The following is a 16,245-nucleotide window of genomic DNA, read 5'->3' as shown; positions in this document are numbered from 1 at the left end:
AGCTGACATTTGTGCTTTTTCTGCCTCATTTATGCACCTCCTGGTTCTGCACACACCTTGCCACATTAAAGGGAACAAGTTCACCACTTGCTATTTGTAGCGTTGTGACGGTGCATCGGAACAGACATCATAGATGCTTGCTCGTGCTGCAACTTTCTTTTCTCTCACTCTCTCCATCTTTGTGCCTGTACGTATCTGTCAGGTTCTTCCTGCTGGCTGACTTCGAGTCATACATGAAGTGCCAGGAGCGGGTGTCGGCCATGTACACGAACCAGGAGGAGTGGACCAAGATGGCGCTGCTCAACATTGCCTCGTCGGGCAAGTTCTCGAGCGACCGCACCATCTGCGAGTACGCCCGCGAGATCTGGGGCGTCGAGCCCTCCTGGGAGAAGCTGCCCGCACCTCACGAGTCCAAGGGCGATGACGATAAAAATTAAAAAAGATGGTGGCCACACGTGGGACTTTGGCGAAGGAGGCCCTACTGCCCATCAACCGCAAGCACGAGCTGCTGCTGCTTCTACCAACCAACAACCCACCGACGTCCACGCTGAACCGTCCGTCTAACCACCGCGGTTCTTATTCCCTAGGCCTTGAGGCGTCATTCCCCAGAACTGAGAAAGTAAAAAAAAAAGAATCCAAAATGCTGGCCTCATAAAGCTGTAGCCCCCACCGAAAAACTTCATTTTGTTGTTGTATTCCTAGCATTATTTGAACAAAACGAGAGTTTCACCAGAAGCTGGAGACTTGAAACTGGAAGTGATCATTAGAGGACGAACAATGAATGTCTTTGGAACCTACATTTATTCTAACAGCAGGGTGGCCCTGATGAAGACAAGCAAACCCCTTGTCGAAATGTTTGTCCAGAGCCATCCCTTGTCTGTTGATCACTAGCGTGTGTTGGTGTTATAGATTGTGGAGCTGCCCTTTGAGAAGGTTGCGTGCGATGTGAAAGTCATGCAGGATGCGACAGGCCTGGAAATTTAAAACATGGTCAGTGCTGTAAGTGAAAGGATTTGCTGATGTTAGTCGAAAGGATTAAAGTGATGGCACATGTAAGTGAAACTGCTTGCATGGGAGCGCTGTCATCTGTAACCATTCATTTGGCTCAAACGAGGGTTGCATTGTGGCTCTACTTTAAGGATTATGGAAGAAAGATTGTGCATGAAAGGGCTCAAGCTGATTTCACTAAAGTTCCATTATGTTGCATTAGTTGTTGCTTTGAATAATTTTCATTCCCATTTAAGTTGTTCAAAAATGATGCGCTAGCATTGGAATATTGCAAACAGCTCGTAGCTCTTGGCATTATGGTGTGAGGCCTTAAAAAGGGCTTCAGGCTAGGAACTAGCAACGCTGTTGGCGGACTGTTCTATAAAGCCAGAACAGTCCAACCCTGTAGACCGTAAACCAGGCAGGCAATGCTTTAGTGTGCAATGGCACTAGTGTCGAATGCCCGATTAGAGAAGTAGTAGTCATAAGCTTTTATTGTATAGTATATAGCATAGTTCAGCTTGTTTGTACAGGCTCTCATCACAATCTTCAGTCGGTATGAAGCAACAAGAGTGCAGTGGTCAAGACTATCTCATAATGGTTGCTAGTTGGGGTAAGGGAGATACGTTGAATATTCAAAGTTTGCAGAACACAACTTTAAACACATGAGTAAGACTTGCCAGTTGAGAGAGCTATTGGTCTCAATGAATGAAGCATGCTGTAATGCATAGATGGTTTGGTCAAAACAATAAGAGAATTTCTGTGTCATTGCCAAGCTGATTATGTGTGCGAGATTATTAATATGCAAAGTTTGCTCAGTGCCACCTACCGCAATATCCATAGTCGTCAACCATGCTCCCTAAAACATGACCTGTTAAAAAAAAAACGGAAGTTCTTGGTACTTTAAGGGCTCAAAAAGTCCCGTCTTTCGATTGTGCAGATATACCAGCTACAACCAATAATGGAAGTGTCATAAAATTTTCCAGAGGCATCCTAGAATGCTTTGTTTGGCACCTGATCCAAAGTCATTGTATGAGATGCTATGACAAGTATAAAGTCATGCAAGAGAATTGGAACCTCCTTGGCTTTCTTGAAGCTGCATTTGCAGAAGCTTTGAACTAGTAACTGGCGACATAATCACTGGTTTTTGTGAGCGCCAGTCACTGGTATTTATTGCATAGGGTTGTAAAAAGCATGGCTTTGCTTTGCATGGCATGGCTTTGCAAAAAGCATGGAAAAGAGAAAACAAAAAATTTAGGAAGTGGGCAACGTATCGAAGATGTGGGACTACTTGGGATATTTTGGTGGGCTTCATTTTTTTTTTTCTTTCTTGCACGATGTGCCTACATTGCAAGGTGGCAGCCACAGTCTGCTTGTGATAGTGAATGTTGCACCGCAAGTGCAAAGTCGCATTGATCATCACATTGATCATACGGTGCAGCTCTTGGCACTTCGAGTGGTGTGGCTAGTATTAACAGTATTGGAGAGTTTAGTAGAGCGAGAAAAAAGCATACTTATTACTTTGATCAAATTATGTAAGCTCAGTATTCTTTGTGGGTTTCGAGATGTGATTCGAAATAGTGACACCGCAAGTGCTTAGGTGACATATTTCAATGAAAAACAAAATGGCTTACCAGGTTGCATAGACTGCACAACTTCACCATTCTTTCTGCATTTCGAAAAATTATCAGAAAGGGACAACTTGTAAAGCTGTAACATCGAAAGCGCTTTGATGACTGGCTTTGAACTGCAGAACAATCCCAGTGTCTTTTACACTGGCACACACTCAGTGTTCTCCATGATGGACTCGAACAGCTTTCACGTCTTTAGACACAAGCAGCAGCGAATGTTCTCGATTTGTGGGCCGTTGCCTATAGGGCCTCGGAACACCAGTCATGCACAGAGCCTTGTGGAAATACACCCACCGGCATCCATTTCCTTACAAAATTGCGCGTCCTCAATGGATGACGGGTGCCGAGTTATGGTCTCTGCCGTCTTGAAAGCATACTGCAAACTGCCCATATGTGATCCTAGTTGTGTCCGCCACTGTGTTTCTAGAGAAGACTGCTTTTTATCACTCCTGCGAGCCCGTGACATCCTACTTGTTTTTAATGCAATTTACCCATTTTCTTTTTTCCTTTGCCACTGGTGTTATTTAAGCTCTGTTATCGTCTTTCAGACAACTCACCTATTTTTTGTTGTTGATTTTCCTTTTGCGTGGAGTGTTATGTGTTGCACGTCGTTCATATCCTTTATCTAGGTAGCAATAAATTTTTCAAGGTCTTTCACTGTAGCCTCCACATTACCCTGAAACGGCTGAAGCTATGCTCTTTGTCGCGAAGAGGACAGTCGTGGTTCCTCAATTGTTCCTCCCCATTTCCTGCCATGGCTTGGAACATCTAAATATATACCAGGTGCTTTATTGTAAAGCAGCCATGGTCAGACATTTCGGGTAAATAATGAAAGAAAAAAATTTATCAGTGTTGTTTGGTGCAAGCATTGCAAACTGTTCCTGTTCAAGTACGTATTGTAGTTGTTGCGGCGTGCTGCAGTCATGTTGAACATGGCAGTCGCACTAATGTCCACAGTAACGATTAAAGACGTGTTGAAACCTTGAATCGACGAAGCTATTGTATATTCCTTGTCCGAGATGTGCTGCATAGCTCTGGAAAGCTGTTGCGATGCCAACGTGTTAGTATGTGTTTATTTGCAGGCCTCGCAGGCTCCAAGAAATGGAGTACTACGTCGGGGGGGGGGGGGGGGGGGGGGGGGGGGGGTAGGCAAACAGCGTTACAAAAGAAGCAGTGGCTTTAACTTTATAAAAGATGGTTACCGGGTGGTTTTACAAGTGGAGGGTTGTGGACATTTAAAAAATATTCAAATATGCAAAGGTTGGTGGCAACTGAGTGGCATTTTGTGCACCATACAGACTCTCTTGTGCACATAATATTGGAAACCTGAGCAGGCAATACCATAGAATGAGGACAACGCATGCACTGCAGAGCTGTTCAGACTGCTGCTGGGGCATTAAATTCAGAGCTCGAGCCCGCTAATTCTTTGTCAGTGCAGCACAGCTTTCAGTTCCTGGCCCTAGCAAAGAAACCACAAGAAATCCTCAAGGGCAAAATTGCTTGCGCCTGACAGTAGATGTGCTCCGTTTTCATTGCCAAACGACAGGGTGTTTTCCCGGCTCACTGACACTGTAGAGAAAGTGTTTCCGTAAGGAGCTCTGCAAATGAGGGTCCACGTGTGGTTTTTCACCGCCACATTGGTAGTGCCACTTGCTGCAAAGGTGGCCCATTGTTCAATTAGCATAAAGAAGAGTATGAATACGAGTGGGGAAAATGCATGTGTATACGCTTCACTAGCTGATTGTTTAAATTTTAAGAATTTTGAATAGACCTTGGAAGACTGGATGCTTTCCACAGGTTGCCTTCATAAGCAAAGCCTATCTGAGCCCACATTCAAACGCAGTAGACTTCCGGTAATTCGATCCCTATCTTAGGTTCCGGCCGACACCCACGCATTTTATGGGTCCAAACTTTCATTATTTCGATCTTAAAATTGGCCTTCGCCGGATAATTAGAACTTGACCAGTCAACATGCACACACATGACCCCTTTGGTGACAGCATGCTTCGGAGGAGCTTAGAACCTGACAGGTTCTGATGAACCACTGGGACGTGCCTCCACACTCATAATTGTTCCGATCCCCCCCCACCCCCCACCCACCCTTTTTCTCCCCTCCTACCACTCGTGAGGCTAGCGGCTCCTTTGACGAGGCCCAGTTTACATAAAGTGCAGTACCATTTTCATTTGTAAATAATTGAAGCTTAGTACACCATTTTGCTAAAAAGAGTCCTGTCATTATAGTTTTTTGTCAGCTGCATGCATGATGTATTTGATCTATTCATCGCCAAACTTTGAGAAGTGCTGAACATAGCAGGTGCTGCTGTACATGCGCATTCTTCATTTTCTGTCAACAATAGCATATGCTACTCGAATCTGAAGTTTGTGTAGATCGAAGTTTGAGAAAATGGCGTAAACGATGAATGCATGTATTATATATACGAGTACTATACATACTCGTAGGATCGCAAGAAAATCAATGTAGGTGTGCTTTGTAAAGTACACTGGGCCTATCTGTATGCTAGAGGAGTGTGTTTGTTCTTGAAGCACACACATTGATGGGTTTTTTTACCTGTATTACGATATTTTTTTTTTTTTGCTGACTACAATTAAGAACTTCAGAGACCGATTGCATGGTAAACAATATATTAAGTATTGCATCAGCATTGCTATTATTTCTCCTGGTTCCTTTCTTGCTGCCGACAAAGATAACGACGCTCTTATCTTCTCAGTAAAAAAACGCAATTTCGCCGGCGAAGCATCGATTGCGATGCTTCGGATAGTAGCTGCTTTATCGGCCGTATAAGCTTGTAAACATAGGCACACTAACTAAATTAACAAGCATGGTGTCACACGCGCACAAGCAAACGTGAACGCATCTCACTCGATGACCCCGGAAACGCGCTGTCAAAACGCTGTAGTTAGTGCGGCTGCAGCAGCGAATTAATTTACCTTCGTCCCGCCGCTCGCATCAACGCGAACGAAGCCGCGAAAACACAGCGCAGGCGGAAGGACTCTGCCCCCTCCGCAGGTGGCTTTCAAGATACAGCCATAGAATAAAGAAGCAACTTTGCATACCAACAGATACAGCCACCCGGGCGGAAGCGCGCGGTGTAGTACGCGGCCTCCCGTCCCCTCCCGTCCCCCAGGAGCCTTGCAGCGCGGCAGGTGCGCGTGGTCTCTTGCGCGGCCCCCTTTCATGCCGTCCTTCCAGATCGCTGCACGCGACTGGGAGACCGCTGCACGCGACTGGAAGACGGCGCGCTTTCTTCCCGCTTCCCGCCCTTGCGTGCGCGAGATTGAGCCGCGATCCCCGGCTCACCCTCGCGCTTTGACTCGCACATAGAGCATACGGCGCGCGGCTACGACCTTATTGCACGTGGACTTTATGTAGAACCTCACGGCGACGACGACGCCAGAAATGCGCGTGCAGTGTCCATATAATTGCTATCGCAATAATAAAATAGCGAGCAGTTACAGTAAATAGGTGGGAGGAAATAGAAAACAACAAAGACGATCTATATTCCTCTGCCAATTGACATGAGTTATGCAATGAAAGTAGCTGGCAATTGACCCACATTAGAGAACCAGACGTAGACCCCATCTCTTGAAAGGTCAGAAATGTCTAACGAAAATATCTCCCAGTATATCATACAACAGGATTTTAATGTAAGAACCGACTGTCATTGGAGGAAATGCCACCATTTTGTTGAATGTTTCAACTACCACTAAACCAAATGTTGAATGTTTTAGTCTTGAACGCCTCCATTTTTGCTATAATATCACGTCTAGATCTGCATCAATAGTATATTTTCATCACGCGCACCACAAAGCAATTAATTACTATAGAAAGCCCGTCCCCGTTACTTGATGAAGTCATGCTACATGTTTCAATAGTAAAAACGCCTCCCAGCAAAGAATATTCCCCACTAAAATGCTTATTTTGATACCAGAAAGTTATGTGGGCTTGCGCAAAGTTTTGTTTGACTCTTCGCTGCAACACATTTTGTTTTTGGAAGCTACAAGATACAGCCTGTACATTTGGTGACCTCAGCAGGTGACCACATCATATGTTTTCCTCCCACAACGGCCCAGCATACTTTATAAAGTACACTATCGTGGCGTTTCAAAGAATAAATCGTCACTCATGAAACTTTCACAATGTATTAATTTACAGTGAAAATATCGTCTGACACAAAAAATCAACAAAATCTAACTGATAGATTTTTTTTTCTTGGGTCCTTAATGGATTAAAGGGTGTTCCCTTCCTTCAACAAAAGAAACAAAATTTTCTGGAAGCTTGTGACTTCCGAGACACTCTTTCTCGGTGCTTATTCTGAATCGAGAACGCTGCCTGTTTTAACGCGATAGCGTTAAGGGCCCCGGGTCGCAGAAAATTCGGCGTCGGTGTCCGTGGCGGAGAAAATAATCCCCGACGGCACTCACCTTCTGCGTTGCGCAAGGTGTTAGTGAAGAAGAAATCATTCCGAATCACCCCGACCGCGCATGCCCTCCGCGTGGCGCAAGGTGTTAGTGAACAAAAATTGAATTTCTCACAGTGAAATCCGTCAGAAACCACAACCACAATTAACTACAACCTACAGACATGGTGGCATCGGATTGTAATTTGAATATACGAGAAAACATAATTCTGTTACGAGGAAACTCGTACACAAACCCCTTTTCCAGCATTTCTACCATACCAACAGCGGCGCGCTCGGGTAGTTTACTTGCGAAAATCCTATCCAGATGGCGCTCGCATCCTCGGCAGGTCAAATTGGGGCTTAGCCTGCCTAATGTGTTTTGGACATGCGCGCGCGTCGAGGCAATAGCAAACAATTAATAAAATAAAAAAAAAGGTCCGAGGGCCTTCACATTTTAATATAAGACGACTTATATTGCCCATGTAAAAGCGTCTTCCAAGCAATGCATTTCTGTTTAAAAGTGAAGCCCACTTTAAGGGGATCGGTGTAAGCTGGTCTTTGTAAGCTTGCCTTCCCACGTTCTGTTTCGCAGTGAAACCTACTCAAAGAAAAATGCGATGCGAACGGGGCCCGATAACGCTATCGCGTTCCACTCTTAAAGGCGAAGCTTAAGCGTCCTCTAATTTTTCATCTGGTTCCACATGTCTTCCATCCTGAAGTGGTTCTCGAGGACGGGAAGGCAGGCGGTCTATTCTGCAGCCCTTGCAGGAACACGTCTCAGTGCCACAACTTCAGGACGACTCCGTTCTCTCCCTTTTCCTTGCCCATATCCAAGCCATGAAAAGCAAGAGGGAGGGATATAAGGGAGGCAGGGATGTTAACCAGTCAAGAGTCCGGTTGGCTACCCTACGCTAGGGGAAGGGAGAAAAGGAAAAGAAAGAAGGGAAAGAGAGAGAAGGTAATAAAGGTCGGTGTAAGCCGGTTCCTAGAAAAGCACGATTTAAATCAGACTGCAGCCTTCTGTTCTCTGCACTGCGCTTCGTCAGTGGTCGTTTATATTATAAGGAACCGTTTATTCCAGCCGAGCTCGAGCTACGACGAAGAAGAACAAGCTGGGCGGATGATGATGATAAATACAGATGAGGAATTTGTACAAGTGATGATGATATGCAGAGTCGAAGAGTCAGTCATGGGTTGCGATCACAATGCGCTCACACTGGTGGCGCGGTATTATGATCAGACCTCGCCCCCACACGTCAGACATACTTCCGGAGCCCCTGCCACCGAGCAAACTCGAGACATCGAACGCAAGCGACAACAGCGACGATCGAGCAGAGAATCGTACAACGCAATGGAAGGACAAATAGTACGAAGGGAATAAAAGTAGAAGGAGAGGGAAGGGCAAGTAGTAGGTCAGGTAAACACGCGCAAAGTTTCGCTTACCCCCATTTTCTCGACAGGGGAAGAGCTGGTGATTTTGTTTGGACACTTAATTTGGACCACCGTGGTTTGGACACAGAAAGCGGACACGCATTTCATTAGGGGGCGTGTTAGAATCGGGCAAATACTGCTGTAAAATGAATCAGCGATATCCCTTAACGTTTTTTTTTAATCTTCTTTAATTCGACCCGCTGGATAATTCGATAAACTTCGCCAGCCCTGTCATATTTATTTATTTATTTTCAACAGCTTGCCCTGCACGTATTCTTATGCGGATATCAAAGTGAAAGTGCGCGGGCCCTCTTCGTGTAAGTATGAAGCAAAGGCCTATACAATTAAGTTATTGTCCATAGAGGTGTTGGGACGCGAGTACGCGCGGAGGAGAGAGAGAGAGAGGCGTCTCGACGGCGTGAATCCCAACTGTCAACTGGTTTTATTTTTCCTTTGCTTCAGCCGCTCTTGGGGCTGCTCGCCCTTTCCACTCGTCACCATTGGTGGAGAGTGGAGGACACGGGGTGCAACCGGTATGGTGGTTAGAAAGGTTTCGGAGCTGCGCTCGCTGCTCGCATTTGCCTGCACGTTGTGACCCTCTCGCGGCCACTACAGAGGCAATGTGTATAACTGTCGGTTTTGTCATTCCGTAGGTTATCTGGAATCTCCGTCGCGTAACCCTCGTTCCTGAGTGAAGCCACAGCACACGGTGAGTCCACGTTGATGCTGGAGCTCACAAATTAAGGGAGTCTCAGTGTCAGGTGTTGGACTTCAGGCGTGCGATGGAAGGTGTAAGACGCGTAAGGGCTACCTCAGCCCAAAGTCTCAGAAAAGGGACTTCCTGCACTTTAGAGGTTACGAGGAAACAATGGTGTAATTACCACATTCACTGTGGCAGTACTTTTTGAAGTACAGATACCTGTGCATGTCGATCCATGCAGTGGTGGGTCACTTAATTGTATATCCTATCTGTGTCCTCAAGGTGCAGAACAATATGGCGCCATAACTGGAACAATTCAGAAACAATATCTTTTTTCCCCTTCGTTGATTTGTAGCTAGCCGTCGCTTGCGCCACTGCAGGAATGCCCTGCACAGCTGCACAGGGGGAATAAGTGCAGTGACCTATGTCGCAGTGAACGTGTTCACGTACGAAGTAAGGATAGAAGCTTTATCGGCCGTATAAACTTGTAAACATTCGCTTACAAACTAAATTAACAACCATGGTGGCACGCGTACACAAGCAACCATGAACACATCTCACTCAATGACCGCGGAAACTCGATCACTGTCAAAACACCGGAGTGAGGAAGCGCGGTAGCAGCAGCAAGCGAATTGACCTTAGACTCTGTACTCATCGCATATCGCTTTCAAGATGGCGCCCGCATGGCCGCGCCATACGCAGCAGCCGCCGGTGTATAACCACCCGTGCCTTGCGCGCGACGGAAGACGGCGTGCTTCCTCCCCGCTCTCCTCCCTTGCGAGGGTGAGCCGCCATCGTCGGCTCACCCTCGCAAGCTTTCACTCGCACAGCGACGGCAGAAAAGCGCTTGTGTCCATATAATTGCTATCGCAATATAAACAATTAATGCATCGGCCCGACGTAATGCTTTTAAGTCATCCGGGAAAATACCTCACGTCCAAATGAACGCATCCCCATGCGACTCATCATCAGCCTATATTTATGCCTACTGCAGGACGAAGGCCTCTCCCTGCGATCTCCAATTACACCTGCCTTGCGCTTGCTGATTCCAACTTAATTTGTGCCTCCGAATTTCCCAACTTCATCACTCCACCTAGTTTTCTGCCGTCCTTGACTGCGCTCCCTTCTCTTGGTATCCATTCTGTAACTCTAATGGTCCCATGCGACTTTAATTTGCTACCGTCGCAAAAAAAAAAAAAAAATGCGACAAGCTGACCTTAGACATGGCTTCTTCGCCGCGCACCACTCATTCTGTGCGGCCAGCTCGGCTTATATAGACGAACGGAGCAAACATCTCCGAAGCCCGGAGTCTCTAGGCGAAGATCACAAGCATCAAAAGTCTCCACATTTCTCTCTCGCAACCACTGCTCCTCACGCATGCACAAAAAGAGCGATTAAATCCAATTTGTTGTTCTCTTTAGAAAGCCCGCTCCGCGACAAGCAAAACTGGAGGGACGCTTAAGCTTCGGCTTTAAGAGTGAAACGCGATAGCGTTATCGGACCCGTTCGCATCGCATTTTCCAAAGCTAGAAAGGAGAGAAAACATACAACCATCTCATGCATAATTGTAGAGACAAAATATGTTATGAGTAGGCTTCACTGCAACTCACAACGTGGAAAAGCCAGCTTACAAAGACCAAGCTTACACCGATCCCCTTAAAGTCGGCTTCACTTATAAACAGAAATGCAATTTTGGGGAAGACATTTTTACAGGGGCAAAATGTGAAGGCCTTAGGACCTTTTTATTATTTTATAATTGTTTGTTGTTGCCCCGAGGAGGCGAGTGCCATCTGGATGGGGCTTTCGCAAGTAACCGACCCGAGCGCGCCGCTGTGTTATGGCAGAGATCTGGAAAAGTGGTTTGAGTTTCCTCGTAACAGAATTAGGTTTTCTCGTACATTCAAATTACACTCCGACGCTATCATGTCTATAGGTTGTAGTTAAGTCGTACTTTACGATTTTTCTGACGGATTTTACTTTGACAATTCAATTTTTGTTCACTAACGCCTTGCGCCACGTGGAGGGCCTGTATGGTCGGGTAGTTCGGTGTAAATTACTCCTCCACGGACGCCGGCGTTTACGCCAACACCGGCGCCGGTTTTTCTGCGACACGGTGCCCTTAACGCTATCGCGTTAAGATAGCGGCCGTAGTCTGTGACGGCGCGACCTTCGAGCGTAACGAGGGTTAAAGTGGCTCAACGGAGTAAACAACACTCTCCCCCGTAGTACCGAGGTCACCGTAACCGAGGCGAAGTTCTAGCCAAGCTAGCGATCGAGGGGTCGCGAAAAGACAGCTCCCTATTTAAAGCTTCGTCCGCGTTTGTGCCGTTCAGAAACGGCTAGCTGATCGCGCCAGGCACGTACTACGTCGTACACTGAAGCGCTCTAGATCGTAACCTGCATGCTAGAAAATTTTCCAAACCGCCGCAGCGACAAGCAAGGAGAAGTTAACGAACCCAATGTCGGGCCCGATTACCGACTTGGAGCGGCGAAAGCAGATCAGCGTGCGAGGCATCGCTCAGGTCGAAAATGTTGCCGAGGTGAAGAAGGCCTTCAACCGGCACGTCCACTACACGCTGGTCAAAGACCGCAATGTGGCTACGCCTCGGGACTACTACGTTGCCCTGGCCTACACCGTGAAGGACCACCTGGTCGGCCGATGGATTCGCACGCAACAGCACTACTACGAGAAGGACCCCAAGGTAGGTAAACACGCACCTCCGCATCGGCTGGCCGGCGCTTTCTCTTGCGCGTTCCGTTGCTGCATTTGTAACCCAGTGGCGCAACTATTCTTTGCTTTTGCTCCCCATGCCGGCTTTGCATTGTCGCGTGTTTTGCAAAATACACCGGCGGGAACCTAACTGCATCAGTTGTCAGCCAGGGCGGGTTGCGGTGCGGTGCAGCTAGGCCGGCTAGGCGCTGCTTGGAAGAAAAGGAGTGGCCGCGGAGAGCTGGTTTCGCCCGGTATTCGGGTCGTTTTGTTTCGGCGCGTTCCCGCGAATTTTTGCGCGATGTGGTCGACCACACCCACAAACACGCACACCGCGTACTTGGGCGCGCGCTGTGGAAAACCGGTTAGGCCGCGCGGGCAATGCAGCGCCGGGGCTGCGCGCGCTCAAGCCGCAATGCGCAACAAAATTTACGCTGCTGCCTGCATTTGATTGGCGTATGCAGGACTGCGTATGACGCATTCTCTCTTTCCCACCTTGCTTACACGACGTGTGGTTTGGTCAGCAAGAGATGAATTAAGAAAATTTGCGGGAAAAAAAAGAAAAGAGGAGGGAACGAGCGTTTAATTTAAAGTACGCGTGTCATTTGAAGTGGCTGCCGCGATCGGAACAAAAGAGCGACGCAGGATGCATCTCGCCGCACGCACGCGCGTTTGTTTTCCGTTTCAACGGAGGAAATCCTGGGTGCCCTGCGCGCTATCCGAGGCGTCTTTCGTACTGCGGTCTGCAATGCTGTTAATGCCGTCCGGTCGATGCATATGGGCGTCGCTCGTGCAAAATTCAATAAGACGCGCGACGCGCTTTGTTTCTTGCCCGGCCGGGGTACGTCCCCGCGTGTGTGTATGTAGTATATAGGTCATTCCTATTTGACGCGCGGCGATTAGGCGACGCGATAAGGTTATACGGTGCTCTGTCGCTGCGTGCGCGTGCCCTCCCGGCCACTGCAGTATAGTGGCAATGCAGCGTCGCTCGTATCAGTGGGCGTGGTTATTTGACAGCGACATTTAACAAGAGCGGACACTCACATAGAGCACAGCGGCCGAATTGAGTCTGTCACAGACTTGTCTCCGTAAGATTCTAGTTAACGCGAAGCTAACCAACGTACGTTAAACTGCGCCACAGCTGCCGACCTGTCTTTCGCTACATGTCTGTCGCTGACTGCGTCACAACGCCCTGTGTGGCCAGGGTGCCCAGATAGTACCCCCAAAGTATACCGAAATAAGTTACAATAATGTAGGGGCACATTAAAGGTGTCACAAACACGTCCCAGTAAGATTCGGTACACACGAAACTAACTGCGCCACAACGGCCGAGCTGCTTTTCGCTAACTGCGTCAGAACGGCGGCCGGGTGCGGCCAACGTGCCCCAAAAAGTAATAGTTACAATTGATGTTGGGGGTCAGAGAAAACGTCACAAACAGAATCCCAGAAAGATTCAGTACACGCCAAACTAACTGTTTTTTGCTAATTGCATCACAACGACCGGTGCGGCCGCGTGCCCTATTCGGTCATTCCAGCGACGCAGGCGGCGCAACGCGGCTCTCCTCCGAAGCAGTCAGCCGGTGATAGAAATCTGCGACGCAGTTCGGCGGTTCGGTCTCGCGATAGTCATGGACGCGCCGAAGATGATAAAAGCGAATAGTAATCGCATTTGCAGCCAATGATGCAGCGTCTGCTCGAGATGCACACGCTTGCGAGGTCACCTTATCGGCAGCCATTTTGACCTACCGTTGCGCCGCCTATAGTCGCTGGAATGACCGAATAGTTAGGCCTAAATTGCTTGAAATGCAGCGTTGAATGTCAAAATTTCTCATCGTGCCGTAGTCCAATAGCCCAGTGATGCTGTGTGGAAATGGAGAAGGAACGCAGAATACACCGAGAGCCCAATTAAGAGACCAGATCTTCGTAAAAAAAAATCACCGGCGATTACGATAATCCCTAATGCAAAATTTGAGCGGAGCTGTATACGTGTTTTCATTTCGCGATATATTGACTGGCGCGGACAATATATCTCGTGCGGCACGTTGCAAACAAAGCGAAGTGTTTCGCGACTGCCTTGCTAATCGGGAGATCGCAAAAGGGAGCGCGTGGGTGACGCGTGGGTGCGATTCACAGCAGCCGCCGCAGGCAGACCTCCGCTCATGCAGTGCTTTTTGTTTCCATATATGGTATTGGTGCCGTCATCGGCTAACAGACGACGCGCGCTATTCTGGTGCCATTTCGTAGCAATCGTTGCCGCAGAGCTCGTCTTGCGCGGCACTACGCTTCTCACGCTTTCGCCATACCCTCCTCCTCTGCTTTCCTCCTCGCGCTCTCTTCGCTAGCGCCGTCTTTCATCCGCTCTTTTATTCTTCGCTGTGCTCGTTCGCTCGGTTACGAGGACGCTGACGCTCCCCACAGGAATGGGCGCCTAGGAGCCGCGCTCTAAAAAGACAAAGGGGAGGTCCAACAGCCGAACGCTCACATGCGCAGCCGGCCTAGCTCGCTTCGGTGGTGTATGGCATGTCTGACGCATGGTGCATGCATCTGGCGTTGTCATTGGATTGTTCCTATAGGTTACGCAAGAAAAATAAGTCACAAAGTATAAATTGATTTATACACAGTCGTCTTAGTTTTCGCGGGAAAGAATAAATTACATTGTCTGTTAACTTCATTCGCATATTTTTCCCCCGATGCTTGCGTCAGCTAACGGCTGGTGTGAATAGTAGCGTTACGTATTTCCTGTTGCCAAATTTCGCCAAGTGTCGGCTCTTGGTGAATTTCTTTGAAGCCGTCTCCCGTGCGCTACCGAGTTGGTTGGATCGTGGTTAACGGCAGACCGGAACACGAATTGCACGTTCCGCGTTTGACCTCTGTCTGACACACACTTTCGTGTACTCTAGACGGCGCTTGCGAAGAGCTTGTTTGTTGCGTCCCACACCTTGCACGCGGTGTCTACATGGGACGAGCTTGGCATGAACAAGGGAGTTTTCTCGATGCTGGTCTGATGAAAAGCCGAGGTGAGGGCCGGCCGTGAGCGGAGGGTTGAAAAAAAGGAGCAAACGAGCCTGAATGGGCTTTTGTTGGAAGCTGAGGGCGCACGGATGCCACCAAGGCCTCTCTTGGGAGTCGGAGCTAGGGGACCTTTGTCACGATATCAGCGATTTATTTAGCTGCGTTAGTGGCTGAACGGTGCTCTCAGCTGATTTTTTCGATCGTCGCTTTACGTAGAAAAAAAATGGATGTGCAGACGCGGATACAAGAGGGAAATGGACAACGGCGTTTGTTTTGTCCATTTTTCTCTTGTTGTGTCTGTGTCTGCATGCCAACTTTTTATTGCGATAGCAATTATATGGACACTCCAAAGCAGATTTCTGCCGTCGGCGTCGCCGTCGCCGTCGCCGTGAGGTTTCGTATGACGTCAATGGAGATGAAATCGTCGCCGCGCGCCGCCGAACGCTGTATGTGCGAGTGAAAGGGCGCGAGGGACGCGCGCTTTCACGGGGAGTGAACGCACGGCGGAGAACAAACGCGCGTTCTGTGCCGTGCTCCCTTAAGGGCTGCAGAAGTAGGCGTCTCTTTCCTCCTTTACAATCACCATATATGTAGAGCAAACGCGCCTTCTTCTGACGCACGAAAGGCCGTGGGGGGGGGGGGGGGGGGGGCAGGGAAGGGAGGCGACGTTTAGCTGCGGCACCAAGTGCCTATTTATATCAGAGGCTCCGGCAACAGTCACCAACGCCGCACGCATTTTGTGCGAACGCGGGCAAAACGCCGACGGCGTCGACAACAGTGCTGTGTGTTGCCGGTGCTGCTGCATGTCCAAGTTTGTACAGCGGATAAAACTACTATCCTTACTCCGTATAGCTACTAAGTTGCTATAGCAATTGATGCTTCGCTTTCTACCATAATTACTACCAATTAAGCTCAATTTCCTCTCATTCTATGCTTCCAATATCCTTGTGAATGCTTGCTCAATTAGCAGATTAGTTTTGCAGGAATCCACAGGAAGGAACAGGTTTCACGAAAAACGCAAATTGAAATCTATCTCAAACTAATATGAAGCTACAAAGGAAAGCCAAGCAGGTTTCTCAGAAAGCTTATTTGTAGTTTAAGGAAAACTTGTCCACGTCTGGGTTGCGAACCGAGGCCCAACTTCTTTCAGGGGCATTTGCTCTGACATGTGAGCTAACTGAAGGCCGAATTAATGACAGCCCTGTTTCACAGGGGATGCAATTAAATCATTATCATCATCATCGTGTTTCCTCACGTGCTAGGGCGCGTTTATAGGGCATTTTTCCGCTGCTTGTCTGCAAGCGCTTGCGTACTACAGTGCTAGAGTATCTGACTACCGCGAAGCGGGCCCGG

General features: G+C 48.2%; 1 protein-coding gene, 1 long non-coding RNA gene and 1 pseudogene across 7 annotated transcripts in view; 2 read left to right on the top strand and 1 right to left on the bottom strand.

Moving 5' to 3' along the window:
• The window catches only part of LOC119457972 (glycogen phosphorylase-like), a 211,371-nt gene that overhangs the window by 44,534 nt on the left and 150,592 nt on the right, over positions 1-16,245 (top strand). For 5 of the 6 annotated variants that reach the window (XR_007467814.1, XR_007467813.1, XR_007467812.1 and 2 more), the window contains exon 17: positions 203-2,446. Coding sequence is in view for 1 of the 6 variants with exons in the window: in XM_037719756.2 (XP_037575684.2) it covers positions 203-437 (235 nt within the window). In the remaining 5 variants the exon portion in view is untranslated. Of the gene's footprint in view, positions 1-202; positions 3,606-16,245 lie in introns of those variants that run through there. The other variant, XM_037719756.2, reaches the window with a different exon arrangement.
• Positions 3,076-16,245, bottom strand: part of LOC125946726 (uncharacterized) — a 94,943-nt gene continuing 81,773 nt past the window's right edge. The window contains exon 2 of the long non-coding RNA XR_007467818.1: positions 3,076-3,175. This is a non-coding gene — a long non-coding RNA (uncharacterized LOC125946726). The remainder of the gene's footprint in view (positions 3,176-16,245) is intronic.
• LOC119457974 (glycogen phosphorylase-like) overlaps positions 11,630-16,245 on the top strand; it is an 86,379-nt pseudogene continuing 81,763 nt past the window's right edge.

The sequence above is a fragment of the Dermacentor silvarum genome, chromosome 7, assembly GCF_013339745.2.
Source record: "Dermacentor silvarum isolate Dsil-2018 chromosome 7, BIME_Dsil_1.4, whole genome shotgun sequence".
Classification (NCBI taxonomy): Eukaryota; Metazoa; Arthropoda; class Arachnida; order Ixodida; family Ixodidae; genus Dermacentor; species Dermacentor silvarum.
Note: the sequence above shows the minus strand (reverse complement) of the source record. Positions and strands in the feature narration are given on the sequence as shown.